At 52.1% G+C, this 27899-nt stretch overlaps 1 protein-coding gene across 2 annotated transcripts; it reads left to right on the top strand.

Annotated features, from left to right (window-relative positions):
- Nucleotides 1-429: 429 nt before the first annotated feature.
- BAIAP2L2 (BAR/IMD domain containing adaptor protein 2 like 2) lies at nucleotides 430-27806 on the top strand. Of its 2 annotated transcripts, XM_057557659.1 has the most exons (14): nucleotides 430-755; nucleotides 1864-1939; nucleotides 2676-2762; nucleotides 3249-3310; nucleotides 11716-11787; nucleotides 12012-12128; nucleotides 12975-13121; nucleotides 22784-22936; nucleotides 23255-23393; nucleotides 23561-23783; nucleotides 25893-26051; nucleotides 26389-26596; nucleotides 27079-27122; nucleotides 27323-27806. In XM_057557659.1, the coding sequence occupies exons 1-14, from the start codon at nucleotides 705-707 to the stop codon at nucleotides 27396-27398; spliced, it is 1614 nt and encodes a 537-aa protein (XP_057413642.1). In that variant the 5' UTR covers nucleotides 430-704; the 3' UTR covers nucleotides 27399-27806. The 2 variants fall into 2 exon arrangements, with proteins under 2 accessions (XP_057413642.1, XP_057413643.1); XM_057557660.1 differs by lacking the exons at nucleotides 430-755; nucleotides 1864-1939 and having other exon boundaries at nucleotides 2738-2762; nucleotides 12017-12128.
- The last annotated feature ends 93 nt before the right edge of the window (nucleotides 27807-27899 follow it).

Here is a 27899-nt window from a genome sequence, read left to right on the forward strand (position 1 = left end):
GAGACCCAGAGAGGGCAGGGGGCTCGGGCACCGTCACACAGCAAGTGACCAGGGCCAAAGCGTGCCCGCAGGTCTGTGCAAATCCAGGGTTTGTGCTGTCTTGTCTCTGGGCGGGGGGCAGCGGGCATAGGAGCCTCAGCCCCTGGGCTGCAGGTCTGAGGGGCTCAGGGCAGAGAGGGGGCCTGAGAACAGTGACGAGCCATGGGTGCCTTCCGCCTGCAGGGATGGACTGCCAGGGAGGGTCCGGGGGTGGTCACTGCACAGCTCGAGCCCAATAGGGTAGGCACTGCCCAGTGTAGGTAGGTGGGAGGGCGGGGGTCCCCCAGAGCTAGGGGTCCCTGCTGGCCTGGGAGAGGCTCTTCCTTGAAGAGGAGGTGACCCAGGAGAATGGCCATCCGTGCGTGCCCACCAGTCCGCGGCTCAGAGGGGTAAATAATTGAAGGGCAGGTCACACGAACCCGCCCGCGTCACAGAATGCCTTCCCCGCCGGGTCTGGTTACGCCCCAGATCGCATTCTGACATCCCTGGCTGGTGAATAATTAAGCTGCCACCTCCTCCTTGGCCAGCCCTCCATCTCCGGGTCCCACTCTGCAGCCTCCTTCACAGCCCGCTGAGCAGTGGGCATTGGAGGGCACCGACCCCCAGTGCTCCCAGCCCTGCTAGCGCCACCAGCCTTCTACTCAGTGCCCGGGTGCACCCACTCTATGGCCCCCGAGATGGACCAGCTCTACAGGTCCACCATGGCCATCTACAAGGTGAGTGTGTGTGTGGCCCAGGCCCCGGCTGCCGCCCCCCCTCCCAGGGCTCGAAGGTCGGCCAGCTCTGGAGGACAGAGAGTGAGCATAGCAGCAGCTTGTTCCAGGAAAGAAGGCCCAGAACCAGGCTGGGCTAAGCAGTGGGCATGGGGGTGGGGGTCCCTGGGGGCAGTCGGCCACTCCAGCCCCAACCTGAGGCTCCCAGAGCACGGGTTCATCCAGTGAGTGACAGGACTGCTGAGACAGACTCCCAAACACTGGATGAAGCAGGACAGGGCCCAGGGTGGCCTTAGCTGGGAGCAGGGGGCCCGCCCGAAGAGCCACCTGGCTGCCCCAGGGTAGGGGAGTCTCTCTTTGTCTCTTTTTCTCTGTGTCTCCCTGTCTCTGTCTCTCTGTCTCTCTCTGGTTTCTGAGCCCCTCACTCAAACTTCCTACTCGACTCCAGGGGGGTTGCTGCAGTCTCCATAGACATTTATTGAGCACCTCCTGTGTGCAGGACCCTTGCAACATGTAAACCTCACAACACGCTATCTTTGGGGTAGAAAATAATCACCCCATTTGATAGATAAGAAAACTGAGGCCAGAGAGGCTAAACAGCTAGTTCAAAGTCACCAAGGGAAGAAGAGGGGCTGCTGAGATTTGAATCAAGACCCAAGTCTAGGTCCTCTACCCAGGGTGCTCTCCAGCTGGCCATGGCCTGCGGTGGCCCAAGGGACCCGGCCACAGTCTTGCTCCCCAGGGGCTCTTCTTTAAGCAGGGCAAGGTCTGCCCTTGCCCCTGAGGCGGCTGAACTCAAGGCAGCGTTGAGCCACGCCCAGCTGGGCGCTGTGACAGACCACAGGCTTCAGCCAGTGGGAGGAGGACCTTCTAGGCGCAAGTTCCCGCTGGGCAGGTGATGATCTGGAGCCGGCCAAGGGGACCCCGGCCTGGATCCTGGCCTCTGAGGTCCTTGCAGCCGAGAGCCAGAATTCTGGGTGACTCCAGGTTTCTAGGTGGGCTCCCCCGAGTCAGGCTTCTCACTGGGGTTGGGGGTGCCCTGATCCTGAGGCCATCATTCCGTCTTCGTCTCCCCATCTCCACCCTCCCTCCCACCACCCTTGGACTCCAGAGCATCATGGAGCAGTTCAACCCTGCCCTGGAGAACCTGGTGTACCTGGGGAACAACTACCTCCGGGCCTTCCACGGTGAGTGCCAGGCCCTGCAGGCTCTCAAAACCCCAACTACACACACTTCTCTATGTCACCCTGATGCTGCCACTGAGCCCACTGCCATACCCAGGCCACCTCTGCACCCCCAGCCTGGCACCCTGACCAGCCCCCCTTCCAGCCACCTACAGCCAGACCTCACCACTCGCTCAGCGCCTGTGCAAACAGCTCCCATCTCCCCCATCTCCCAGCACCTGCCGCACCCCCAGAGCTAATCAGCAGAGGGTTGTGGTCCACCTGCCGGATGGACAAGCCAGGGACACACCCAGAGCTGAGTGTCACCCAATCCCTCCCCACCCTTTAGGACTTCAGAGTCCTCACAGCAGTGACCTGAGCCCATGCCACTCCCAGCCCCACTTCGTGCCTCACAACACACCCGCCCACGCCCTCCCGGGCACACACAGATGCCTGCACCCTGCCCCCTCCCAGACAGACACAGGCCAAGGCCCTGCACTGGGGGCAGCTGCCCTGTGCCCTGCCCCGCAGGTAGAGCCCATTCCCTGCTTTTTCACCCCCCCTCCTCCCCCCCACCCCCGGCCAATGCCACCTCTCCACACACGCCGCCCAGGGCACCCCGTCCCTCTCACACACACCTACGCCAGAGCCCGAGGCATCCCCTCCACACTCTCTCCTGCCGGAAGGAGAGGCCTCCAGAAGTGGGGAGGAGCACATGGAGGAGGGGTCTGGGGCTGGACGCATCCCTCTCTCCACGCAGCTCTGTCTGAGGCGGCAGAAGTGTACTTCAACGCCATCCAGAAGATCGGGGAGCAGGCCCTGCAGAGTTCCACCTCGCAGATTCTGGGTGAGACACGCCTCTTCCCCTCCATCTCCCCCACTCATCTTCTTAGGCCTGGGGGACACTCCTCCTAGCCCCCCTCCCCCCCACCCCGGCCTCCTCCTGTGTTCCAGGCTCCGGGCCCCCCTCTGCCTGCCTCCCTGGTGCCTCCCCTCAGGCCCGGGACCGGCCTTGCCCCCCATTCTCAGGCCCCAGAGAGGGTTCCTTTTACAGTCTGGCCCTTCCAGGAAGTTCCCCCAAAAGACACAGGTCTTGCAGCCCAAGGCCCAGAGCCCAGACTCTTGTTCTGGAGCCAGGGCCCCTCCGCTGCCCTCCCTGTAGGACTTCTCCAGGTCTAGGACAGGTGCTGCCAGAGGCCCTGAGTCATATGGGGAATCCCTGGACTTTGGTCCCCAAATCCAGCCTTGGGCAGGCCCTTCTGGCAGCTTCTGGTGGGAGGAGGGTGGGCAGGGTAGGTCCCCGCACTGAAGCTGCTGCTCTCCGTGCCTCCAGGTGAGATCTTGGTGCAGATGTCCGACACCCAGCGGCACTTGAACTCTGACCTGGAGGTGGTGGTGAGTCCCAGACCCCACAGCCTGGAGGGGTCACTTGGGAGAGTGGGCTGCGTTCTATGGGGGACGAGGGCCTCCACACCCTTCCTCAGAGAGGACTTTGGTGACATGACAACAGCGGCTGCCCTTTTGGGCACCTGCCAGGGCCCGGCTCTGCTGGGCACATTTACCTGCACATCCTGTTCAAGCTCCAGCAATCTGGGAGGCAGGTGCCATTTCTATCTCCATTTGACAGAGGAGGAAACTGAGTCTCAGGGATCTAGCCACTCGCCCAAGATTCCAGAGTGAGTGGAGGAGCCAGGAAGCAAAAGGACCGTCACCCACGTGCATCAGGCCCTGCCCCTAACTGCCTCCCCAGGGAGCAGCCAGTGATCTGACCTTACACACCTAGGAGAAAACCCTCCCACGGCCCTGCCACCTGCAGAACTAAACCCAGCCCCTCGCTAAGGGGTTCCAGGTCCTGCTGAGCCAGCAGCCTCCCTGGCACCCCCAGTCACAGCCCAGCCAGACGGAAGAGCTGCCCTCTGCAGACACGCCTGGCGTCCCCACCGTGGGCTGCTGTCACGCTGTTCTCTCAGCCTAGGACCCACCCACCCCCACCCCTGCTGGCCAGCACAGTCGCCCCCTCCTCCAGGAAGCCTCCCCTGACTCCTGGGCAAGTTCAGTCTCTCCTCCCTCTGGACTTCAACAGATGCTTCTATCCATTCTTAGCAAGTAGTGGTGAAGAAAACCAGCTCTGCAGCCAGAGCACCTGGGTCCCAAGCCCAGCTCCACCAGTTACTGGCTTTGTGACCTTGGACAAGCTACTTAACCTCTATGCCTCAGTGTATCTGTCTGTGAAATGGAGATAATCATAATAACTGCCTTGTAGGATTCTTGTGAGCATTAATTGTATTCATAAGTATTAACTATTGACCTTGGCAGCTGTAGCCTTCTATGTACCTTAGCTATGATCATTAGAAGCAGAATTTACCCCCGTCTCTATCCCTGCCAAGACTGGAAGCTGTGCCAGGGCTGGGACGTGGTCTTCTCTGTAACTCCAGGGCCCGGGACAGGGACCTGGCACCAAGCAGGGCTTCACTGACTGGGAAGGAAAGAATAAGCTTTGAAAAGGGAGCGGGGCTGGGCCAGAGGGAGAGGAGAAGAGAGGGCCTTCCAGAGGTTGCCGTGGGCTGAGCGTGTGCAGAGCGTGGCATCGGGCAGAAGCGAGCTGGGGATGCGAGGCAGGCAGACAGGGAAAGGTGGGCGGGGCCGGGTGTGAGGAACCTTGGAAAGTTTGGAAGGAAATTTCAACTAATCGTGGAAATGCACGGTTCTCAAACGTGTGTGTGGGAAACCACTGGAGGTCTGGGTACTCTTTGGGGACACCATAAAATACTCATCAGTTTGGTAACCATGTTGAAATGGGGAACAAATTCACCAGCAGAAAACGTGCATCCGCTACACTCGATAAAACCAGGACCCTGGGTCCCTCTCCCAGGCACTTTGAGGCTTAGCACTAAGCCCGTGCCACCTCCTGGGGCTTGGGCGGTGAGTTACAGAGCATGGGTCACGCTGGCAGCCTGCAACTTCCTGTCCTTGTGTTTGGTGGCTCTCCATGTCACCTGTGGCACACCTGGGCTGGACACGGACGAGTGTCACCCAGGCCTGCTCTGTAAGGAGAGCTGCCCTCTTTGGGTACCAGTGTCTTGGCTGTGACAACAGGGCAGGGCCCTTGGCCAGAGCCATACTGGGCCGAACACACCAGAGGCCACCTCCCCCTTGGGCTCATTCATTCAACAACTATTTACTGCCCTGTGCCAGGTACTGCTATGGGCACTGGGGATACAGCAGACAAAACCCCCTGCTCTCCCCAAGGGGGCACCAGACAAAACCCAGGACAAGTAAGTGAGTACAGATGTGAAGGGTTAGATGCAAAATAAGCTATGGAGAAAAATAGACCAGGGAAGGGGGATAGAAAGTATTGGAGGGATGCAATTTTTAACAGATGCTCAAGATGAACAGCACTAGAAAGGTGACATTGAGAAGAGGCCTGATGGAGGTGGGGAGTGAGTGGGAAACACCTGCAGGAAGAGTGTTCTGGGCAGAGGGATCAGCACATGGGAAGGCTTGAGGAGGCCCATGTGGCCGGAGTGGGGGCAGCGAAGGCCAGCGTGGAGATGACCAGCCGCTAAAGGGGCCGGGCCTTGTGGGCATTGTCGGAACTCCGGCCATGCCTCTGAGTGTATTGAGCAAAGGAATGACAGGATCTGACTCAAGTTTGGTTTTCAAAAACCAAACCTTTTTTATTGTAAACTAAAATACAGGCATAGAAAGTGTCACTGAACAAATTCGAGCTTAATGAATCATTATAAGGCAAACCACCTTTGAAACTCCCACCCGGGTCAGGAACTTTGCCAGCCTTTCCTGGAGCCCTTCTACATGCCCCCATCAAATCACAGACCCCCTCTTCCTCCAAAAGTGACCACTGTTCCGACACTGCCTTGTGTTTCTTCGTAATTGATCACCCAATTGTATGTCCCTGGATGCTAGAACTTGTCTTGCTCTCTCTTTTTTTAAATATGTCTTTGAGTCTCTTTTAATCTACTGGTTCCCTCTCCATCCCTTTCTTTTCCTTACCATTTATCTGTTGAAGGGCCTGGGACCTTTTGACTTGGTTTTCCAAACACTCCTCATGCAGCTCAGCTTGTTCCTCTGTCCTCTGGACCCAGAAGCTTGATCAGACTCAGGTTCCATCCGTTTGGCAAGACTAGAGTGGGTGCTGGCTTCTTCCATCAGGAGGCATGTGGATCCTGCCACCTTGTGACAATAACAGCAATGGAGGCTGTGTGTCCACGCCCACTCATACGTGGAAGTTACAAGATGCTGCTATTCTGCTGCTCTTTCACTTATGAACTGGAATATTTCTCTAAAGAGACGTTTCTTCTTATGTGCTATTTTTTACCCAGTGGCACGCTTCTTATGCGAAAGACAGGATGAAGGCTTATTCCCGCCTTGTCTGCTTTCAAGATGGTGAATTTGCTCCCTGTCATCCTCTGAAGGTGACCGGTTAGCTTTATTTTTTTACTAGTACCATCATTATAATATTTTTTAGTATCTAGTCAGTATCATAGATCTAAACGTATTTGTTGTGTTTTACTCCTTTGCAATCATTATTTCACTGAAGTTGAAAATGTCCCCTCTTTGACCAGCAGAAGCCTCTTCAGTCTGGCACACGAGTCCTTTGGCATAACTCTCATGGTTCGGACAGCCTCCTTGCTATCCAGCCTGACAAGATGTTCTGCCCTCATCTGGTACTTTGCTGCTCTACACATAGAATCAGCCATCTCTCCGTGAAGCCCTGTGTTTATTTTTTGCTTTTAGTGGAAAGTGGTATTTCAAGACCATAATCTGGGCACTAGGGGTGTCCATTGGGTTGATCATTGCTCCTAGGCTTTTTCAGTGGCCAGTGCTATACATACATACATACATACATATGTGCATATAATAGATATGCTACATATGCCTAGATACATAGATAGATGCCTAGATACATACATATATACATAGATACATACACACATAGATACATACATACATTTGTACAAACATATATATACACATACATACGTGACAATATATATAGTTAAAGATAGAACACTTCATAAATTCATACTGATACTTCCAATTCAGATTCAGCACTAGATTTTTACTTAACCTCTTCCCTATTCCATCAGTATCTCTTTTGTTCCACATCAAGAATCCTGATTCTTGGGAATTTCCTGGTGGTCCAATGATTAGGACTCCATGCTTTCACTGCCAAGGGTGCAGGTTCAATCCCTGGTCAGGGAACTAAGATCCTGCAAGCCGTGTGGCGCAGCCCAAAAAAAAAAAAGTCCTGATTCTTAAGGATACAGAGAATGAAAGAATAAGAATATCCCATAGTTACCGTTTGCTTTATCTCATGTTACATATACACTACAGTCTCTGAATAATTATAGTAATTCTACCACCACCAATATGATTTCTGAAAACTGTTAAAATCTGTTTTACATTTGCTCTCCCCAGCCTCTCCCCACTTTCAAAATACAGGCGTGCTTTGGAGATATTGTGGGTTCTGTTCCAGACCACCGCAAAAAAGCAAATATCACAATAAAGAGAGTCACACAAATTTTTTGGTTTCCCTGTGTATATAAGTTATGTCTACACTATACTGTAGTCTCTTAAGTGTACAATAACATTATGTCAAAAAAAAACAATGTTCATACCTTAATTTAAAAGTACTTTATTGCCAAAAAATGCTGACCATCATGTAAGCCTTCAGCAAGTCGTAATTTTTTGCAATAGTAACATCAAAGATCACTGATCACAGATCACCATAACAGATTATGACAATAATAAAAAAGTCTGAGCTACTGCGAGAATTACTAAAATGTGACACAGACACAAAGTAAGCAAATGCTGTTGGAAAAATGGCACCGATAGACTTGCTCGACGTAAAGTTGCCACAAATCTTCAATGTGTGAAAAACTCAGTATCTGCAGCTGCGCTTTGTCTACACTGTCAGGACCCAGAGCTGCTGCACCTTGCTTGCTCCCCTTTCACCCTCATTGATCTTTGTTTACAAGTAACTACATATTTAATGTTCATCTCAAACCCCATGTCCATGTCTTGCTCGTCATTTTGGCCTTTTTCTGATTGTCCCCACAGGAAGGGCTCGTGTGAACAATGTTCTCTGAGTTCTGACACCAAGGCAACAGCTTGTTCTCCTTATATTTGAAAGTCAGATTTGCTGGATATAAAATCCTTGGCTCACATTTCATTCCTTCCTCCCTTCCTTCCTTCTTTCCTTCCTTCTTTCTCTTTCTTTCTTTTTCTTTCATCTTGAATGTTGCTGTTGAAAAGTCTGATCATCTATTTCTTACATTGTAAATCACTTGCTTTTTTTGCCTTAGATGCCCAATTTTTTTCTTTTTCTTAAATCTAGTAACTTTTCCAGACTATGTCTTGATATTGGTCAGTCTGGGACAATATTCTTAGTTATGTGGTGTACTCTTTCAATATGTAGTTTGAAATCTTTCTTTTTTTTTTTAATTTCAGGAAACTTGTCTTGAATCACAATTTTTAGACTTTTTTTTTGTTCTCTTTCTCTGCGTTTCTTCTTCAGGGACTCTTATTATCTGTGTGTTAGACCTTCATAGCCTGTCTTCAATATTTGTCTCTTCCTCTTGGCTGAATGGAGCCCATATTGTCGTATGGATGAGACTGGAGTTTGGGGGAGGATCTGGGCTGGGACATACATCTGGGAGGCCTCAGCCAGTGGACTGCATGAGCTCACCAAGGGAGTGGTGTAGAGAGAGAAGGGAAGAGGCCCACGGCTGAGCCCCGGGGCAACTCAACCTTCGGGGACCAGGGAGATGAGGGGGACTGAGCAAAGGACAGAGAAGAGACAGCTGGGGCGTGTGAGGAAAACAAGGAGAGGGTGGTGGGCTGGAAGCTGAGGGAGGAACTTGTCTCAGGAGGAGCGAGTGGCCAACTGTGTCCAATGGTGATGAAGGGGCAAGTTGGGTGAGTCCTGAGAATTGATCATGGAGCTTAGCGAGGTGCCGTCTCGGTGATTTTGAGAACAACACTCTTGCCGGCGTGGTGGGGCAGGAGCCTGATGGAGGGTGTTCAAGAGCAAATGGGAAGAAAGGAGCTGGGGGCAGCCCACAGAGACAACCCTTTCAAAGGGATTTTCCTGTATCAAAAGCAAAAGGATTTCTCGAGTTACTGGAATAACTCGATACATAGAACTTACCGTGCATGTTCTCAGCAGTGGGTCAGCTCTCAGCTTCTGTACTGAGGGGCTCACAGGACCCCGCTAATGGAGCGTGTCCCAGGGGGAGGGGAGCAGGGCACGGCAGCCTCTGTTCCGACTTGCTGGGAACTCCTCAGCCTGCCCTGGGTTTGGTGACTTCCTTGTTTCAGCAGCCACCAGCTAATTATAGGCAGTCCTGTGGTTCCCCCACAGCAAGAGTTCAAAGTTCTCTTCAAGTATCAACATCTTATTAGATCCATTTCTTTGGGAGCTTGACAACGACTTTCCATTAACCCACTGATGCCTGGGCCCCGTCTGATTGGGGCATCCTGGGTCTGTGTCCTCTATGCTGTTGGCGATCACAGCCAAGCTCTGGTAATGAGAAGAATTATAATCCACCTGTCCCGCTCTAATGCATGTTTCCGTGGCGTGACTTAGTCCCTACGTGACTAGAAGCAGCAGGAGCCGTATCCTATGATGTGGAAGGTGGCTTGTTCATAAGTGATGTTTCCTAGGCAAGGGGAGGGGAAAATTAGGAATTAGGAAGAAGGGTAAAGCCCCCAACTTGTCTGCTGCACTGACAGCAATAGCCCTTCAGGCTGTATTTTAAGAACATTTTAAAAGAGCTCCTGCACCCAGGCCTCCCTGGGAAGGACAAGCACTCCCAGCCTCCCGGGTCTCTCAGCTGGCGGCGGGTGTCGCAGCCTCCCATTTCCACCATCACGACAGCCCCACCTCCTCCTGCATCACCTCAGCATGCCAGCTCTGCAGTAATTCAGGTGTTGCCAGTGTGTCCATTCTATTGGTTTTGTGCATTTTTAATATTTTCCATGGCCTTAGGCGTGGTTCAAGTTCATCTCTCCAGGTACCATTCACCGTCTCAGTGCTCTGGTTGCCAAGTTGCCTGGGTTTTGAGCATCAGCCCCAACCCTGCATCTTCCATAAGCCCTGTTGTTTATATTGGGCGATTTGGCAGGATGTGGCAGTTTTCAGGAACATATGTCTTGTGTTGGAGCAGAACCTTGAACTGGGAGGTCCCGCAGGTATAGGTCAGGAAGGCTCACTTCCTTACTGCCTGGATCCGGCAGAAAAGGGCCCCCATGGGGCAGAAATAGGGACTCAGAGAGGCTTGTAACACTGATCCCGTGGCCCCCCCCCCGAAAACACACACTGGCAGTCACACTCAGGGGTTTAAGGCCCGGCTAGTCCTGAGGGGGCCACACCCAAGCTCCCTTATAGACCAGCAGTTAGCAAGGTTTCAGAAACAACTGTGGAAGAAAAACTGAGAACTTTTATAATTTACTGGTCTTTCCTGATGACCAGCATTCCTTTTCCTGAGGGACAGAGCTCCCACAGCACAGCTTGGGGACCCCCGTGGCAGGAGGCAGGATCCACCCAGGGTTCTTTTTTTTGTTTTTAAAGTCTTTATTGAATTTGTTGCAATATTGCTTCTGTTTTATGTTTTGGTTTTTTGGCCGCGAGGCATGTGGGATCTTAGCTCCTCAACCAGGGATTGAACCTGCATGCCCTGCATTGGAAGGCGAAGTCTTAACGACTGGACTGCCAGGGAAGTCCCCCACCCAGAGTTCTTGAGCAGGGAGTCCTGAGCGGAAAGGCCAGGCAGACAGAGAAGGCTGAGCAGAGTTGGAAGTGTCCCCAGAGGCAGCAGCAGGATGGGAGATGCTCCTCTTTGCAAAGAGTACAGATGGAAGGATTTAGGTCTGATGTCCTAACAACACGGAGTGACCCAGGGAGCACTGATGGGGGACACAGGGGAACGTGCCAGCTGACCACCAAGGCCCACAGAATCAAGCTCATTGGGTTCTAGGGCTGGAACTTAGGGACCATCTGGGCAAAACTTTCCCATTACAGATGGGGAAACTGAGGCCCAGGGAGGGGCAGCAACTCATCCAAAGTTACAGGGCAAATTGGAGGCAGAACCAAAACTGCTAGAACGAAGCTTTTCTGAGCCTGAGCCCAATAGCCATCCTGGTCCTCCTGGTCACCCAGGTGGTCAGCAACCTCCTTCTCACCTGTCCCGGGAACCTGCCACCCCAGTGAAGCCCTCAACAGTTGTGAGCTCTTTCGCTGGGCCAGGCCCAGCCCACGTTGCCGGGGACACAGAGATGGGACAGACCTGGTTCATGCTGCCCATACAAACGGGATATGACCAGGGGCCCGGCAAGAAATTCCATCTTATGGCTGGAGGAGCGAACAATGAACAAACAAGTTGTACACATGCCAGAAACAAAATGAGAGAGTGATGAATTCTGCCTGAGGAGTCAGGAGGGCCTCCCAGCAGAGGGGGCAGTGAAGCTGGTATTTGAAGACTGGTAGGAAATTCCAGGCATAATCAAGGCACAGACTGAGACTAAGAACAGGAAGATGTCGACACATTTATGGAGGATGTGTTTCAAGCCAGGGACTGCACTAAATGTTTTGTATGTTTAACCATTTAATCCTCCCTCCAAATAGGTGCTCTTGTTTTACCCATTTCTCTGATGATTGGCGAGGTGCCTGGTGTGTTAGGAATGCAGTGGGCAATGTATTGGAGTGAGCAGTGCAAGGAACTCTGAGGCCTGGGGATGATAGGGCCGCCCTGATCACCCCCACCCTGCACTCCACACAGGTGCAGACATTCCATGGAGACCTGCTGCAGCACATGGAGAAGAACACCAAGCTGGACATGCAGTTCATCAAAGTGAGTCTGGCCACGCATCCTGGCCCCCCAGCCCATCACCAGCAGGACCGTCTCTCCCCTTTTGAGGGATGGGCACACTGAGGCCAGCGCTGGGCATTGATTGGCCCCAGGTTATACATGTTCCCAGCTGAGCCCCCTGCCCCTGTCCAGTACTCTGGCCCATAAGCCAGGTGCCTTGAGCTCTTTGACACGGGGGTCTCCCTCCTCTCTCCACCCCATCCAAGGACAGCCGCCAGCACTACGAGATGGAGTACCGCCACCGAGCCGCCAACCTGGAGAAGTGCATGTCCCAGCTGTGGCGTATGGAGCGCAAGAGGGACAAGAATGCGCGGGAGATGAAGGTGCAGGGGCTGGGGACAACACCGGGCTCCGAGGGGACCCCCAACACCCGTTGGAGCTCTCCCACCCAGCACTGGCCCAACTCCAGGAGCGTGTCTTGCCCCACCCTGTGTGGCAAGCGTAGCTGGAGAGGTCAGCCAGCCCCTGGCAGGTGGACATCACTGTCTCAGGGACACCCTCTGCGCCGCTCCTTGTCCTGTCACTGCCTGGCCCTCCCCACATTCCCCTGGCCTCCTTGCCTTCTCCTACTTCATTGAGAAAACCTGAGGCCCTCAGTCACGCTGCTCCTGATCAAGGTAGCAAAGGCAGAATCCACCAGCGGCCCCGCCACCCTCCCCCTCCCTCCTGCCCCCTGGCTAAGGCCAGCCCCTTCTCCCGAGCTCAGGGCCCCATCCTTGGCCTCTGTCTCCAAGACCTCTATCTCCTTTCCTGCCTCCTCTTCTGGCTCCTTTAATAAGCTCATATCTCTCCTCTTTGGAATCTTCGCTCCCAAGTAGGGGGTTACTAATCAATTAATTTGCATTTTCATTAAACTAACTCTCTTAGGCCTCACTTCTGTGCTTGGCCCTGTGCCTGGCACTGGGGACAGACAGAAGGATGGCTCAGACACCAGTCCTACCTGGGAGAAGTGCCCGGGCCAGAGGGCAGGCAGAACCCAGGCTCGTGAGGATGAGGATACACATGGGAGGGCAGGCCCGGAAGCGAGGGCAGGCTGGGTGCTCAGGGGAGGCTTCCAGGAGGAGGTGGCTGGTTCAGGAAGGAGAGAGAGGCTTCAGACAGCTGGCACTCGTGGGAGTGGGATGAGGGACACACCCCCTGCCTCCAGCCAGAATCCCCTTTTCCCCCAGGAGAGCGTGAACCGGCTGCACGCGCAGATGCAAGCCTTCGTGTCTGAGAGTCAGCGGGCAGCTGAACTGGAAGAGAAGCGGCGCTACCGCTTCCTGGCTGAGAAGCACCTGCTGCTTTCCAACACCTTCCTGCAGTTTTTTGGCCGGGTGAGCTGGGGCTGGGGGACAGCTAAATGAAACCTTCTGGGGGCTGTGCTCTCTGTGAGCTGGCTGTGCGCGGGAATTCCCCTCCCTTCCTCCCCATTCCCTTCTTTGCTTCCACCCTGTAGATATTTATTTTACTTATTTACTCTCTCCATCTATTTCTTCATTCGTATCATCACATATTCATTCATAGTCATGATTTTTTAAAATTCTCACATTCACTAATTCCTGCATTTATTCATTCATGTATGGACCATTTATTTTTTTCATTCCTGTTTACATACACTCACTATTCACAAAATCATTAACTCATAGGTTTATTCAATTACTGTCTATTAATTTTATCATGGTATTTAAATCTTCTATGGTCTTGCTTTGTCTGATCTGCCAGACCATTGTATTTCTAGTGGATTTTGCTTTCTGCATTTAGCTGCCATGTTGTTTAGTGCTGTGGGGTTTATGACTTGACTATTATACCTTCTCTGTAAATATTGTCATTTATGTATATAATATATCTCATAATCCAGTCTGATACTTTTAATTCCACTTTGACATTAATATTGCCCTTCCTACTTTCTCTTTTCTTATCTTTAAGTGTTTTATGTTACAAAGATATAGCTCAGTTTTGACTTTTGACCAGTCTGACAGTCTATGTCTTCCAATAGGAGAATTCAGTTCATTCCCGTTTAACCTAACAACTGATATACCTGCTCTATTCTTTCTGGATAACTTGAGTTAACTGTATTTACTTTGTCATTTCCTCTTTTTCTCCCATTCTTGTTCTCGTCAGTTTGATAAAATATACATTCCTCTTCAACTTTAATAATCTAATAGCCAGTTATTTTTACCAGCAAAAGCAAGTTTATTCAGGAATAGTCAGAGGAACTGCAATTCACGTTACGTGAAGTATGGCAGACCACGCGCAAATCCAGAGAACAGGGACTGACAGCTTGCTTTTATGGGGAAAAGAGAGGAGTTGGGAGGGGCTGTAATAACCAAAGAGTCCATTGGAGGAAGCTGGGAGTCCAAAGTATGGAGGTTTCTCATTGGTTGGGCTGCTACAGTCTGATTGGCTGGGCTGTCACAGGGGTGGGGGTTGGGGGAGAAGTTTTCTGCTGCTGCTGGATAACAAAGTAGGCAACAACTTCCTGTGGGAGATGTAGGATTCCTTCTCTTCCTGCTTGGAATAATTGAGGCTACATAGCAGGGTATGTGAGCTCCCCCTACAGGCCTGCCCCTACCCCAATTTTAGCTGAGATTCATTTAATTTATTTAATTCCACATCCCTCTCCCCTTTATTATTTTGGAAAGCCTATTGTTCTTTTCATCTCTGCTCATGATGACCTCACTCTGTGACCCTCATAATCATATATATTTGTCTATTATGTTTTTCAAAAAATAATGCCTCACACACACACACACTACTTGGTCCTTTGCTCCCCTCACCCCATAAGAGGAGACCTTGAGAAGGATTTTTCTGCCCTCCCTGGTGCTCTAAGATGAGGCTTGTAAAGTCTATACTCTTCTTCTCATCCTCCCAAACCACCACCTCTTGGTTTTGCCAAGAAACTTCAGGACTTTTAGTTCCAGACCCTCACTAGTCATTTCTTTGCAGCGTGGCCCTTCTATTTCAAGAATCTGTACTTAGATTACATGTATTACCATTGCCAGTGCACCACCATCGTCCACTAACATTTCACCACACATAGGATCACATACAATGCTTACCACTGTTTTCAATCCTTTTCACCTCCCACTGTCTTGAGGTTTCTGTTTTGATTAATTGGCATGGCTGGAGAACTTGCATGAGTATTTTCTGCATTTACACTGTCGGAATCCTTGCATCTCTGCAAATGTCTCACTTTTACCCTGCTGGTGAGGGCCTATTGGCTGGTTGAAGGAGCTGCAGCCTTTTTTTTCTCATGGTCCAAGATGATTTGCCCCTGTTTTCTAGTGCTCGGTGTTGTAGATGCTAAGTCAGATGCTGGTCTGTCTCCTTTCCCTTTTAAGTAACAGGCTCTTTCTCTATGGATGCTTGGAGATTTTCTTTGTGTCCTTGTGACTCGGGAACTTGTCCAGGTACCACCTAGATGAGTGCCTGTCGGTGGCCCTTCAGCCTGCAGGCTCAAGTCTTTCTTCAGGTCTGGGGAGCTATTTCCTCTTCTGTTTCTTTAATTATTATCTCTCTGCCATCATTACCTTTTCTCTTTCTGGAACTCCAATCATTTGAGCCTCCACATCTATGACCATCTTCTCCCCCACTATGTCTATTTCATTTCTTCTTGCTCAGTATTTTGAGATATTTCTCCTCCTTGATCTGCAGGCGACTGATTCTGTTCTCAACAGGACTGTCCTCTCTCTCTCTCTTTTTTTTTTTTAACATCTTTATTGGAGTATAATTGCTTTACAATGGTGTGTTAGTTTCTGCTTTATAACAAAGTGAATCAGCTATACATATACATATATCCCCATATCTCCTCCCTCTTGCATCTCCCTCCCACCCGCCCTATCCCACCCCCGGACTGTCCTCTCTTTAGTTCATCTGTTCAATTTTAAATCTTAACATCATGCTTTGTCTGGGTAAGAAGGTCTTTGTTTTGCAGTAAGTACCCTTATCAAGTCCTTGTTAAGCTTGTCACTCCCTCCTCTCAGCTGCCAGGGTGGTTTGCTGTGTTCTCCTCGCTGGCCACTGGGTCCTCTTAGGTGCCTTGTTTCTTTCCTTTGCCTCCTCATGGTCCTATTCCCACTCTGGGTTGAGTTGAACTGCAAGGGCTCAGGCAGTGGTGCTGGCAAATGTGGGGGGGACAGGAGAATGGAGCAATCTCTACCCAGTGGGACCCCACTCTGCCCCAGGTCTTCCTTTTGCAAACATCAGCTGTCACTCAGCCTCAGGGAGAGGGATAAACCTCTCATGTGGAGAGCCACAGCAGACAGGGCTGCTAGGGAAGGTTGTGCAGGTTGTGTACTGCACAAGGAAGCCTGGCTGAGAGTAGAGCTATGCTCTGCTCTCCAAGCTGAATATACTGGTGTAGACTGTGTTTGCCTGAAGAAAGGAGCATCATTACCTTTGCCATCCTCTAAAGAAGCCATACTCTAAAGAAGATGTGATAGATAGATATACACACACACACACACACACACACAATGGAATATTACTCAGCCATAAAAAAATGAAATAATGCCATTTGCAGCAACATGGATGGACCTAGAGATTATTATATTAAGTGAAGTAAGTCAAAGACAAATATCATATGTTCGTTTGTATCTTTTTTAGATTCCACATATATATGTCATATGATATATGATATGATATGATATATGTCATATCATATATGTGGAATCTAAAAAATGATACAAATGAACTTATTTACAAAACAGAAATAGACTCACAGACATAGAAACAAACTTTTGGTTACCAAAGGCGATAGCAGAGGGTAGGGGGAGAGATAAATTAGGAGTTTGGGATTAACATATGCACACCACTATATATAAAAAAGGTAAGCAACAAGGACCTCATGTATAGCACAGGGAACTATACTCAATATCTTGTAATAACCTATAATGGAAAAGAATCTGAAAAAGAATGTATATATATGTGTGTGTGTGTGTGTCTGTGTGTGACTCACTTTGCTAACACAACATTGTAAATTAACTATACTTCAATTTTTTAAAATTTATCAAGAAAATTTTTTAAAAAAAGAGGCCATTCTCTCACCAAATGTGTTACCCACCAGGCTCTGTCCATCCAGACAAAATATCTGTTTCTTTTTTTTTTTTTTAATGATTATTCTGTGTTTATTTTATTTATTTTATTAATGGCTGTGTTGGGTCTTCGTTTCTGTGCGAGGGCTTTCTCTAGTTGTGGCAAGCGGGGGCCACTCTTCATCACGGTGCGCGGGCCTCTCACTATCGCGGCCTCTCTTGTTGCGGAGCACAGGCTCCAGACGCGCAGGCTCAGTAATTGTGGCTCATGGGCCCAGCCGCTCCGCGGCATGTGGGATCTTCCCAGACCAGGGCTCGAACCCGTGTCCCCTGCATTGGCAGGCAGATTCTCAACCACTGCGCCACCAGGGAAGCCCAGAACATCTGTTTCTAAATTACAAAGAAGTACCTTATGGGCTAGCAGCTGCCCAAGCCTATGGATGCCTGGAACTCAGGAAAGCCAGCAGCCCCCTCTCAGACCACACTCAGGAGGGACACTTGATGTTGCCCTACCCAAGTGTCTCTGTGACTGCACTGCTCAGGCCCCTGAGCCCTGTTGCCTGGCCTCTCACTTGCAGATCCTCAGGTCCCTGCCAGCCCACTGGTGGTCAAAGTTCTGTCCTGCCTTCTTTGAAAGTCCAACAGGGGCCAAAGCCTCCCAATCACCCTTCTTGCATGTGGACTTGCCCACCTCCCTGGCCTGGCCCAGCTGTTGACCCCTCTGGGGAGGGGGATGATGGAATCTGCAGGAGGGGAGGGGCCAGGGCTGTTGGGAAACCATCCTTCCGTCATTCCCTAAAAATCCTTGCATTTTTCCAATGTCATTTGTTCATTCATTCACTTATTCAACACATAGTCTTTGAGCCCAGATGACATATCAGGTTCTGGTTCTATTTGGTATCTGAGAGAGACCCACCCAGCCAGCCAGCCTCTCTTTCCTGATGCCACGAACATGGGCTCCTCTGCCCCTCCCCCAGCCTAATTGCTCTTTCCATTACTTTCTATTTCTTTGTAGTCTTGTTTAGTTTCTATATCCATTTCTTTGTATTCTTGTTCAGTTTCCCAAATACTGTGCCCTGGCTGCAAATTCTGGCAAGTGATTTCATTTCTGAGTCTCATTTTCTTATCTGGAAAAGGAGGGAAATAATCGCCCCTGCAGAAGGTTGGTGCGATGGTGGAGCCTGGCATATGCAGGAGCCCAGTGGGATTAGGTCCTCCTGCCCCTGCTCTCTCCCCTCCAAAGATGAAAACAAAGGCTCCCATTCAGGAGACCCGAGTGCTTGCTGTCAGCTGCCCCCACCAGCCAGCAGCCAACTCCTGCCTCCCCGCCGCGGGGTCCTTACCTTGCCAGGTCCTCCCTGAGTCTCTGTTTCTGATCCCAGAGACCGTCTGGTGCTGAGCAGAGATGGGAGACGTGGCTGGATCCAGTGACTGATCCCAGCCTCGGCTGACATTCTCCCACTCTCACCACCGCACCCAGCCCCGGGCTCAGGGCTCGGCCTTCTCCCACCCTACCCCACCCCCACTGAGTGATCCTTCAGGGAGGAGCTGCTTTATCTTCCTTTAAACAGTTATATTGAGATATAATTCACACACCATGAAATTCACCCATTTAAAGTGTGCAATTCAATGGCGTAGTATAGGAACTTCCGTGGTGGTCCAGTGGGTAAGACTCCATTCTCCCAATGCAGGGGGCCCACGTTCACTTCCTGATTGGGGAACTAGATCCCACATGCATGCTGCAACTAAAAGATCCCACATGCTGCAACTAAGACCCGGTACAGCCAAAATAAATAAATATTTTTTAAAAAGTGGTGTAGTATATTCACAGAGTTGTGCATCCATTGCCTCAAGTCAAGTTTAGAACATTTCATTACTGCTAAAAAAAAAAAAAATCAGTACTCCTTAGCGGTCATTCCTTGACCCTCCCATTCCCCCTGGCCCTAAGCCACCACTAATCTACTTTCTGTCTCTATAGATTTGCCTCTTCTGGCAATTTCATATGAAAGGAATCATACAATATGTGGTCCTTTGTGACTGGTTTCTTTCACTGAACATCATGTTGTTCAAGTTCATCAGTGTTGGAGCATATATCCATACACCATTCCTTTTTATCGCCAAATAGGATTCCATCATCGGGATATGCCACATTTACTTATCCATTCATCAACTGATGGACATCTGGCTTGTTTCTGCTGTTTGGCTATTATGAATGGTGCTGCTATGGATATCCACGTAAAAGTTTTTCCATGGACGTGTGTTTTCATTTCTCATGGGTATATAGGAGTGGAATTGCTGGATTGTATGGTAACTCTATGTTTAACTGTTTGAGGAACTTCCACACGCTTTCACCATTTTACATTCCCACTACCAGTTTATGAGGTTTCCAATTTCTCCACATCCTTGCCAATACTTGTGACTGTCTGTCCTTTTGATTATAGCCATCCTAGTGAGTGTGGAGTGGTATCTCATTATGGTTTTGATTTGCATTTCCCTGATGGCTGACGATGCTGAGTATCTTTTCCTGTACTCACTGGCCATGTGTACATCTTCTTTGGAAGGAAACTCCTTTCCGCCTGTGTCTTGAACAGTTAACCTCCAACATTAAGAGGAGAGCTGACCCCTCCATTGGCTGCCTCCTGCTGAGTGATCGCCCCCTCAGGAGGGAGCTGTGGATTGAATGAACCAGACTTCCCCTAGGTACAGGGGAATAGGTAGCATGTTGTCTGACCCAGCTGGGCTTTAGGACATACAAGATCTAACTCCTAAGACAGTGAAGCATAAATATTTACCTGTTAAGTATATCTATATGCAGAATGCACAAGATTTAAAGAACTCTTAAGTGCCTCTGCACAGTAAGGTGTCTTTCTCATCTGTCTCCAATAATCGGTCCTTGCTTAGTCCAAGTCTAGTCAATAACACGCCTTTCTACCTCACCGTCAGCTTCTCTGGGTTTATTGCAGTTGTGTAAGTACATCTCTAGGATAACTGCCTAGAAATGGGATTGGTGAGTCCAGGAATATAAGCATTGGCTGTACCAATTTACACTTCCACCAGCAGTGGTGGAGATTCCCTGTTTCCTTGACAACGGTATGCGAGCAAACTTTTTGATTTTTGGTAATCAAAAAGATAAAAATGGTATCTCAGTGTAGTTCTACACTTGTTATGCTTGTCTTATAAGTGAGATTGACATCTTTTCATGTTTCAGAGCCATTTGATTTTCTTTACTGTGACAGGTCAGTATCTTTTCCTCCATTTTTCTTATGAATTTGTAGGAGCCCTTTATATGTTACTGAAATTAGCCCTTTCATAGTGATGAGTTGCAAATTATTTTCCCAGTTTGTCCTTTATCATTTGATTTTGCTTATTGTGAGTTTTGCCATGGTAAAAAAATTATTTTTAGTCAAATTTATCAGTCTTTTATAGTTTAGGGGGTTTGTATCATACTTAGAATGGCTTTTCTTTCTTTCAATATTTTTCTTACATGATTAATTTAATTTTTTAATTTTTATTTTATTTTTGGCTGCGTTGGGTCTTCATTGCTGCACGCAGGCTTTCTCTAGTTGCAGCGAGTGGAGGCTACTCTTCTTTGCGGTGCGCGGGCTTCTCATTGCGGTGGCTTCTCTTGTTGCGGAGCATGGGCTCTAGGCGCACGGGCTTCAGTAGTTGCGGCACGCAGGCTCAGTAGTTGTGGCTCACGGGCTCTAGAGCGCAGGCTCAGTAGTTGTGGTGCACAGGCTTAGTTGCTCCACGGCATGTGGATCTTCCCGGACCAGGGATCAAACCCGTGTCCCCTGCATTGGCAGGCGGATTCTTAACCACTGCGCCACCAGGGAAGTCCCAGAATGGCTTTTCCACTCTGTAAATATTTTTAACATTCTCCCATGGTCTCCTCTATGTTTCTTCCCAACCACTGGCTGAACTGCCTAAAGGCAGGGCTGAGGGGAGCCAGTGAAGTTGAGTGCCGTCCAGGCCAGGACTCGGTGCTGAGACCATTACTCCGAGAACCCCCTAGCACCCTGGCAGGCACTTTCAAATTGGACAAAAACCCTTTTTTAAATATGATAAGCAAAACTTAATGGTCTCACTTTGCTTACTGCCTCTGAAACAAGCGCACAAAGGCCTTTGGAGTTTTGTCTTTGTGCTGTTTTGCTAATTAACTATGCAAGGCAACAGAGGGGGCGGCCACCTAGCCACCAACTGGACTAGTTGCTCCTGTGACTTGAGGCGCTGAGCCTTTCTGTTTTGCTGCCTGAGATCAAATTTTCAGCAGCTGGGCCAGACTGAAGCGAAAAATCATGGAAATGTAGTCACAGGAAGCTTCCTCAAGACAGACGAGTACAGGCCACTCCATTGCTTACTGGATGAGAGACCTCGAGCCAGTCATTAACTGCTCTGACCCTCAGCATCTTCTTCTATAAAATGGAGATAATAATGGCACCTACCTCGCAGGGCTACTGGCAGAATAGAATAGGATAATGGAGGTAAAGTCTTTAACACTGGGCCTGGCACAGAGTAAATGCTCAGCAAAGGGAAGCTTTTATTATTCCTAAGGTGACAATCCTGAACTTGGCCTTGAGGGAGCGAGTATTGGAGTAGAAAATGGAGAGACACTGGTAACTGGAGAGCAGAGTGCTTTGATTGTACCTAGGATGACCTGAGTGACAACACAGAGAGGTCAATGCCACTGAAAGAAGTTTTATTACACATCACACTTCCCAAGAGAAAGGGTCGTGACACACTACGCAGGGCCACATGGGAGTAGTACCGGGGGTTGGTCAAGAGGCAGAAGGAGCCAGGGGAAAGCATGGCCCAGAAGCTTTGTTATGGTTTCCATGGGAAGGGATGGGCAAAGAAGGGTAAGCAAGTTTAAGTAAGTTTAGGATTGGATGGTTTGAATAATTTCAGTGGGCTCTGGGCTATAGGGGTTATTCTAATTGTCTGGTACCTGGCTTGGGTGATTTAGGGCAGGGGAAACTTTGGTTTGCTGTGTGAATTAGAAGGAGGTGATTGGGGATATGGGTTTTGGGTTGGTTGGTTTGCATATGAAAGGTGTGCTCCAAGCAAACTGTTTACTATCTCTAGGAATTATCTAGCCCTGTGAGGTGCAGTCTTTTCAGATTAACAAGGCCCCACGATGTCAAAGCATCATAAAATACAGAAAATTAAAAACATGATTAATACACACAGCAGGTCTAACATTTAAAACCTTCCCACCCTAAGTTGTTACGGACTATGCTGGCAGTGGCTGAGTTTCCTGTCCTTGAAAGTATTCAGGCAGAGTTAGATGCCCATGTATTGGGGATACTAGAAAAGGGATGCTTACGTAGACTAAAGGAAAAACTATTTGGAAGGCGTCTTTTAGAAAACTACTCAAACTGGCTTAAACAGAAAAGGTGTTTATTATTTTAGTCACTGGGAAGTTCAAGGGTTTCAAGTACAGTTGGATCCAGGAGCACACAAGATGTCATCAGAAATTTGCCACTGTCTGTTGCTTAGTTGAATTGTCCTGTGCCGGCTTCACTCTATCCATTTAGCTAACCCCGTGAGGTGAGAGAATATATTTTTCCAGATTATTCCAGGGTAAGTTCTGGGACTGGGTTCTTTGGTAACAGTTTTTGGGTAGGTGCACATACCTGACTCCATCTCTGTAGCCAAGCCTGGACTGCACCCCTAGCCCTGCATCAGACAGAGGGAGAGCCCCCGTCCAAGCACAAGACTGAGAGACGGGTCAGGGGAAACTCCTCCAGGAAAAGTGAGGGGCCTCTGACAAAAGACCGGGAGGGCTGGCCAGTGGGTGAACCCAAAGTGACCACAGCGATCTTTGGTTCCTTCCAGCTGGAAAGTCCAGTCATCCTCAGCTTGCAGGGCCCGAGTTCCCGGGTCTAGGGTGCCACTTTTGAGTCCCCGGGATTCTGGGGTCTGCTTGGATCTCGCTGACCCCCGTGTCCCCACCCGGCCAGGCCCGGGGGATGCTCCAGAACCGCGTGCTGCTGTGGAAGGAGCAGTCGGAGGCCAGCCGCAATCCGTCGCGTGCCCACTCCCCGGGCCTGCTGGGCCCCGTGCTGGGGCCGCCCTACCCCTCGGGCCGCCTGACGCCCACCCGCCTGGACATGGTGAGGCCCTGGGCGCCCCCGCCGCCGCCATTCGCGCCCCCGCCGCCGTTCGCGCCCCCACCGCCCCCGGCACCCTCCGCGGGGCCCTGGGGCCTGAGGCCCTCCGCCTGGAGCCTCCTCCCCCCGAGGGTCCCGTTCTACGAAGCGCCCCTCGGCCGGCCCTTCCGCCCCGGCGCGACCTCGGCACCCCCGTGGCTGCTCGGCCGCAGGCCAGAGAACCCCTACGCCGAGGCCTGGGACTGGGGGTGGGGGCTGGACTAGGGCGCCGCGGCCCCGCCCCTCCCCGCCCCACCCTCCCCTGCCCGTTTCCCCTCGCAGCCCCAGAGGCCTCTGGGAGAGTTCGGCTCCCCACGCAGCCGGCACGGCTCCGGCTCCCGCGGCCCGGAGCCCATTGAGGCGAGATCCGCGTCCCAGCTGGAGCCAGACCGCCGGTCCCTGCCCCGGACGCCGTCCGCCTGTGAGTACCCCCGGCCCCCGGAGCGCAGAGGGAGGGCCAGGTACCCAGGTTGGGGACCCGGGGCCGGGAAGAGGAACCGAGATTGCGCTGCAGCAGGAGGGATCGAGGGTAGACGCCAGGGAGAACTTCCCACCCACGTGCCGCGGCGCTCTCCTGCCCCTCGGCAGCCTCGCTCTACAGCAGCAGCACCGAGCGCTCGCGCTCCAACTCTTTCGGCGAGCGCCCGGGCTGCAGGGGCGGCGGCGGCGCCCGGCGAGTTCGCGCCCTGGTCTCCCACTCGGAGGGCGCCAACCACACGCTGCTGCGTTTCTCGGCCGGAGACGTTGTGGAGGTGCTGGTGCCGGAGGCCCAGAACGGCTGGCTCTATGGCAAGCTGGAGGGCTCATCCACGTGAGTAGGAGCCTCGGGGTGCAGGGTGGGTTGGAAGGAGGACCGGAAAGCCTGGGCTTCAGCTGGGACTGAGTCTTCCAGGATGGAGGCTGTCCCTGGGCCTTCGAACAACCCATCCCCCATCCTCTCCTCGTCCCACCCCAGTTTCCTCATCCATTCAACGAGGGTAGGAAGAGTATCAAGTTCAGGGTGGTGGCCCTTGAGAGGGTGGTAGAGGATGGGGAATGGGAAGGTTCTCTCACAAGTGGGAACAATACAGAAACCCTATTGCTTGAGCACCTGCTGTGCGCTTTACACTGAGAGAGGGCGCAGCTTGCCTTCTATCCTGAGAGAGTCCACCGGAGTTCCCTCTGACGGAGGGAAAGGACAGGGAGCGGGGCCAGGCGCAGGGGCGGTGCTGGGACCTTGCAAGCTGAGTGTGCTCACCTCCTTGCAGTCAGGCGCAGTGGAAATCCTTAAAGAACATAAACTGGGGCTGCTTTTGACACCATGAGTAGAAGGGGGAGGCGAGGGAGTACACTGCAGTCGCGATAAGCCTGGAGGAAAGCAGGGATCACTCTACCAGAGAAAAAGGGGAAGGTGGGAGCTTGCTGGAGCCGGGCAATGCCCACCACAGGGCTTTATGGGCAAGAGACTGTGTGGTGCCCACACCCACTCATGCTAAGGAGAGAGGAATGAATGAGGACAAGAAGAGGGGATGAATGAATGGAGCGTCGACAGGGGAGTCAGCAGGTGCATGTGAGGGTGCTTGCCAGGATGGTCATGTGATTAGTAGATGGACAGGTGGAGGATGGGTGAGGGCGTAATGGTGTGAGCACATGGGTAGATGGAAGGGGGCATGGGAGGATGCACGGATGCGGGGTGCGTGTATAGACTAATGGGTGATTGGAGAGGTGTGTGAATGGGTTGATAGAGAGGCGGGCAGGTGGGCAAGTGCTGATGGATGGGTTAGTGGATTGGTGGTCCTTGGGTGGTTGCCCACATGGATCATGGATGGGTGATGCACGGATGGGATGACGTGTAGATAGATGGGTGGATGGCAGGCGACTGCATGGATCAGGAATGGAAAGATGAGCCGGTGGGTAGAGACGCGACTAAGAACACGAGTAGTGGAAAAAACACCTGCTTTGCAGACCCGCGTCAGAGGGCAGCAGGGTGCCGCCCTGAAAGTCCCCAAAACAGGTGTGTAGCAAACCTCCTGGGGACCTGATTATAAAACCACCTAGATCTGAGCTCTCAAACAGCGTTCCTGGGACATCGTTATTCTTTCTGTGACTCAGGTTAGGGAAAACAATGGCAAGTTTCATCAGTAGGCACTTTATGGTGAAAACAGAAGTAAAACGTTCTGAAATGGTTTTATTCTGTCAGTTTGACTTGAAATAGCTTCCAGTTACCTATAGGTGAGAATGTTATTGATCGGGTTTGGGGATCTAAGGCGGCTGTTTGGGGAACACTTTCCCAGATGTTCTGCAAGAATCTGATGGGTTCCGTGGAGTCTGAAAAGGCTCAGGAACATCGATCATAGTGCCTCTCCCTCAACCCTGGCTGCTCTGAAGATGCAGTAATGAGCCTCCAGCCAGACAAAGACTCCAAGGGCAGGGTGCCTGGGGTCACCGGGACCAGGGGGCCTAGGGTGGAGAGTTGGCAGCCAGGCACCCCCGGCTCTGGTTCCCCTTCCTCTGGGCCTCTACAGCTGCCTTTGGTTCCCCCCACCGGTCCCCTTTGCCTCACCCTTGTAATCATGTGCGGGTCTGTCTTCCCCCCAGGCTGGCTGGGAGCCCCTGGGGAACAGGGACTGCATCTGGCTCTCCGTGGGCCCTCGTGTGGTGGGTACTCAGCAAGTAGGGAATGAAGCTGGTCACCACATGTCCTTGGATACAATGCTTTCCTTCTCGGATCTCCAGTTCCTCCTCTCTAAGGCGCCCCAGCCCCTGGTGGGACATGAGGCTGGATGGATGGCTTTGAATGTCGGGAAAGACCTCCTTCAAAGGATGAAATGAGTTACTCCTAGAGCCAGGCCTGGCACACAGCAGTGCCCAGTAATCGTCTGCTCCTCTTAGAAATGGTATTTTGACCACCATTGTCGGGGCTTTTGCTTCCACCCCACAGGAGCGGCTGGTTCCCCGAGGCCTATGTGAAGCCTTTGGAGGAGCTGCCCATGAATCCCGTGAACCCCTTGAACCCCGTGACCTCCATGAATCCCACGAACCCCTTGAACCCAGTGACGTCCGTGAACCCCATGAGCCCTATGAATGAGCTGCCTTCCAGGTACCGCTGTGGTCAGAGATGGGGCAGGGGCAGGGACTCCAGTGGGGGGGTGGCCCCACCCACCAGGAAGGGCATCTCTGAGCTGCAGTCCTGAGTTAGCCCAACCTCCTTCAGCTCCTGGAGAAAGGGCACCCCCATCTCTCTACCTGTGAAGGTCATTGTGTCCATCCCTCTGCCTCCTCTCAGGACTGCCTTCAAGCCAACAGTCTCCTTTCACCCAGGGGCAAGGGAGGAGGATGTAGGATGCTCAGGAGCCCAGCAGATGGGGTGGGGGCTGGGGGTTGCAGCAGGGCCTGACCCCTGACCCCCTTCCCGTCCCTCCTTCCTCTGGGCTCAGGTCCTACCCGCTCCGGGGCAGCCACAGCCTTGATGACCTCCTGGACCGGCCAGGCAACTCCACAGCTTCCTCAGACTACTGGGATGGCCAGTCCCGCTCCCGAACCCCAAGCCGGGTCCCGAGCCGCACCCCCAGCCCCGCACCTACACCCTTGCCTGGCAGCCGCCGAAGTAGCATGGGCAGCATGGGGGCGGCCAGTGACATCAAGGTGAGCCCCCTCCCCCAGTCTGCCCTCAACCCTGGGGTGGTCCAGTGGGCAGGAAGACTGGAGACCAGGTAACCTTCCCTGCCCTGCCATTGGCTGTCTGGCAGGGGACCCTCTCACTCCAGCCTCAGTCTGCCCATCTGTGCAGGGAGGGGTGGGATGGGCTTCTGAGTATGGGGTGGAGGGTGGGGGGAATGCATTCCTCTAGTGGATGGGAGCCCCGGGCTCCTGCTGGGAGCACTGGAAAAGGCCTCCTCTGGGGGCAGTGTTAGCCCTGGGAGATGGCACTTTGGCCCAGAGGCTCCTCAAGTCTGAAACCCACAGCATTTTGGGTTTCGGAACGCTGGACCTCATTTCCCAGAAGCCTGGCGCTGCAGGGGCCTCTGGTCCAGTCCTCTGCCCCACTGGATTGGGGAGTGGGAGGGGCGGGGGCTCGCTTGTTCCTTCCCCCCCCAAACCTGGCCCTCCCTCCCCCCTCACTGCAGAAACTCATGTCCTGGGAGCAGCAACCCCCAGAGCTCTTTCCTCGGTGAGTCCTTGAGTGAGGGTCAGAGGGGGCCGGGCTCAGCAGAGGGCTGTGGAGGGGAGACAAAGGTGGGCGTGAGTGGAGGTGACCCAACAGGGACAGGAGGTGGGGGGAACACCTGGCTCAGATGCCCAGCTGCCTTCCCTGGATCCACAGCCAGCTGGGGACCTGGGCCCCTCTCACCCCCTCCTCTCCCCCAACAGGGGCACAAACCCCTTTGCCACCGTAAAGCTGCGTCCCACCGTCACCAATGACCGCTCAGCGCCCCTCATCCGCTGAGGTGCCTTCCTCCACCAGGGGTCTGAGGTCGTCCCCCCGACACCTGCCCAGGGGCTGCCCAGAGCTGGCGGCAGCAGAAGCAGCAGCAGTGGATCCAAGGAGCCGGGGCCCTGGTACCGGGGGCAGCTGCCCTTCCCCAGACCACCCCCCAGCCTGAGCAGTTCCAAAGGCACTGGCCTGGGGTCTGGGGACTTCAAAATAAAGCAGCCGGAAGTGGGGGACAGAACCATTTCTTCCCCTCCAGGGGCCCCGGACTCTCCCTGGGGGCCTGCCTCATGCCCCCCAACCTCTTTCCCCCTTCTCTGTCCCAGTGGGGAGGAGCCCCTTGCACACCCCCTCCCCTGCCCCACACACCTCCCCTGTTTAACTTTTGTAAACGGTGAGAAATAAAGCAAGTGAGACACGGCAGCGGGACTGGTGGAGTCTGACTTGGGGGACAGGGTGGGACGGGGTGGGGATGGAGACCTCCCACTGAAGAAGGGAGTCCAGAAGGTCCTAAAT

The sequence above is a fragment of the Balaenoptera acutorostrata genome, chromosome 11 (assembly GCF_949987535.1).
Source record: "Balaenoptera acutorostrata chromosome 11, mBalAcu1.1, whole genome shotgun sequence".
Lineage (NCBI taxonomy): Eukaryota > Metazoa > Chordata > Mammalia > Artiodactyla > Balaenopteridae > Balaenoptera > Balaenoptera acutorostrata.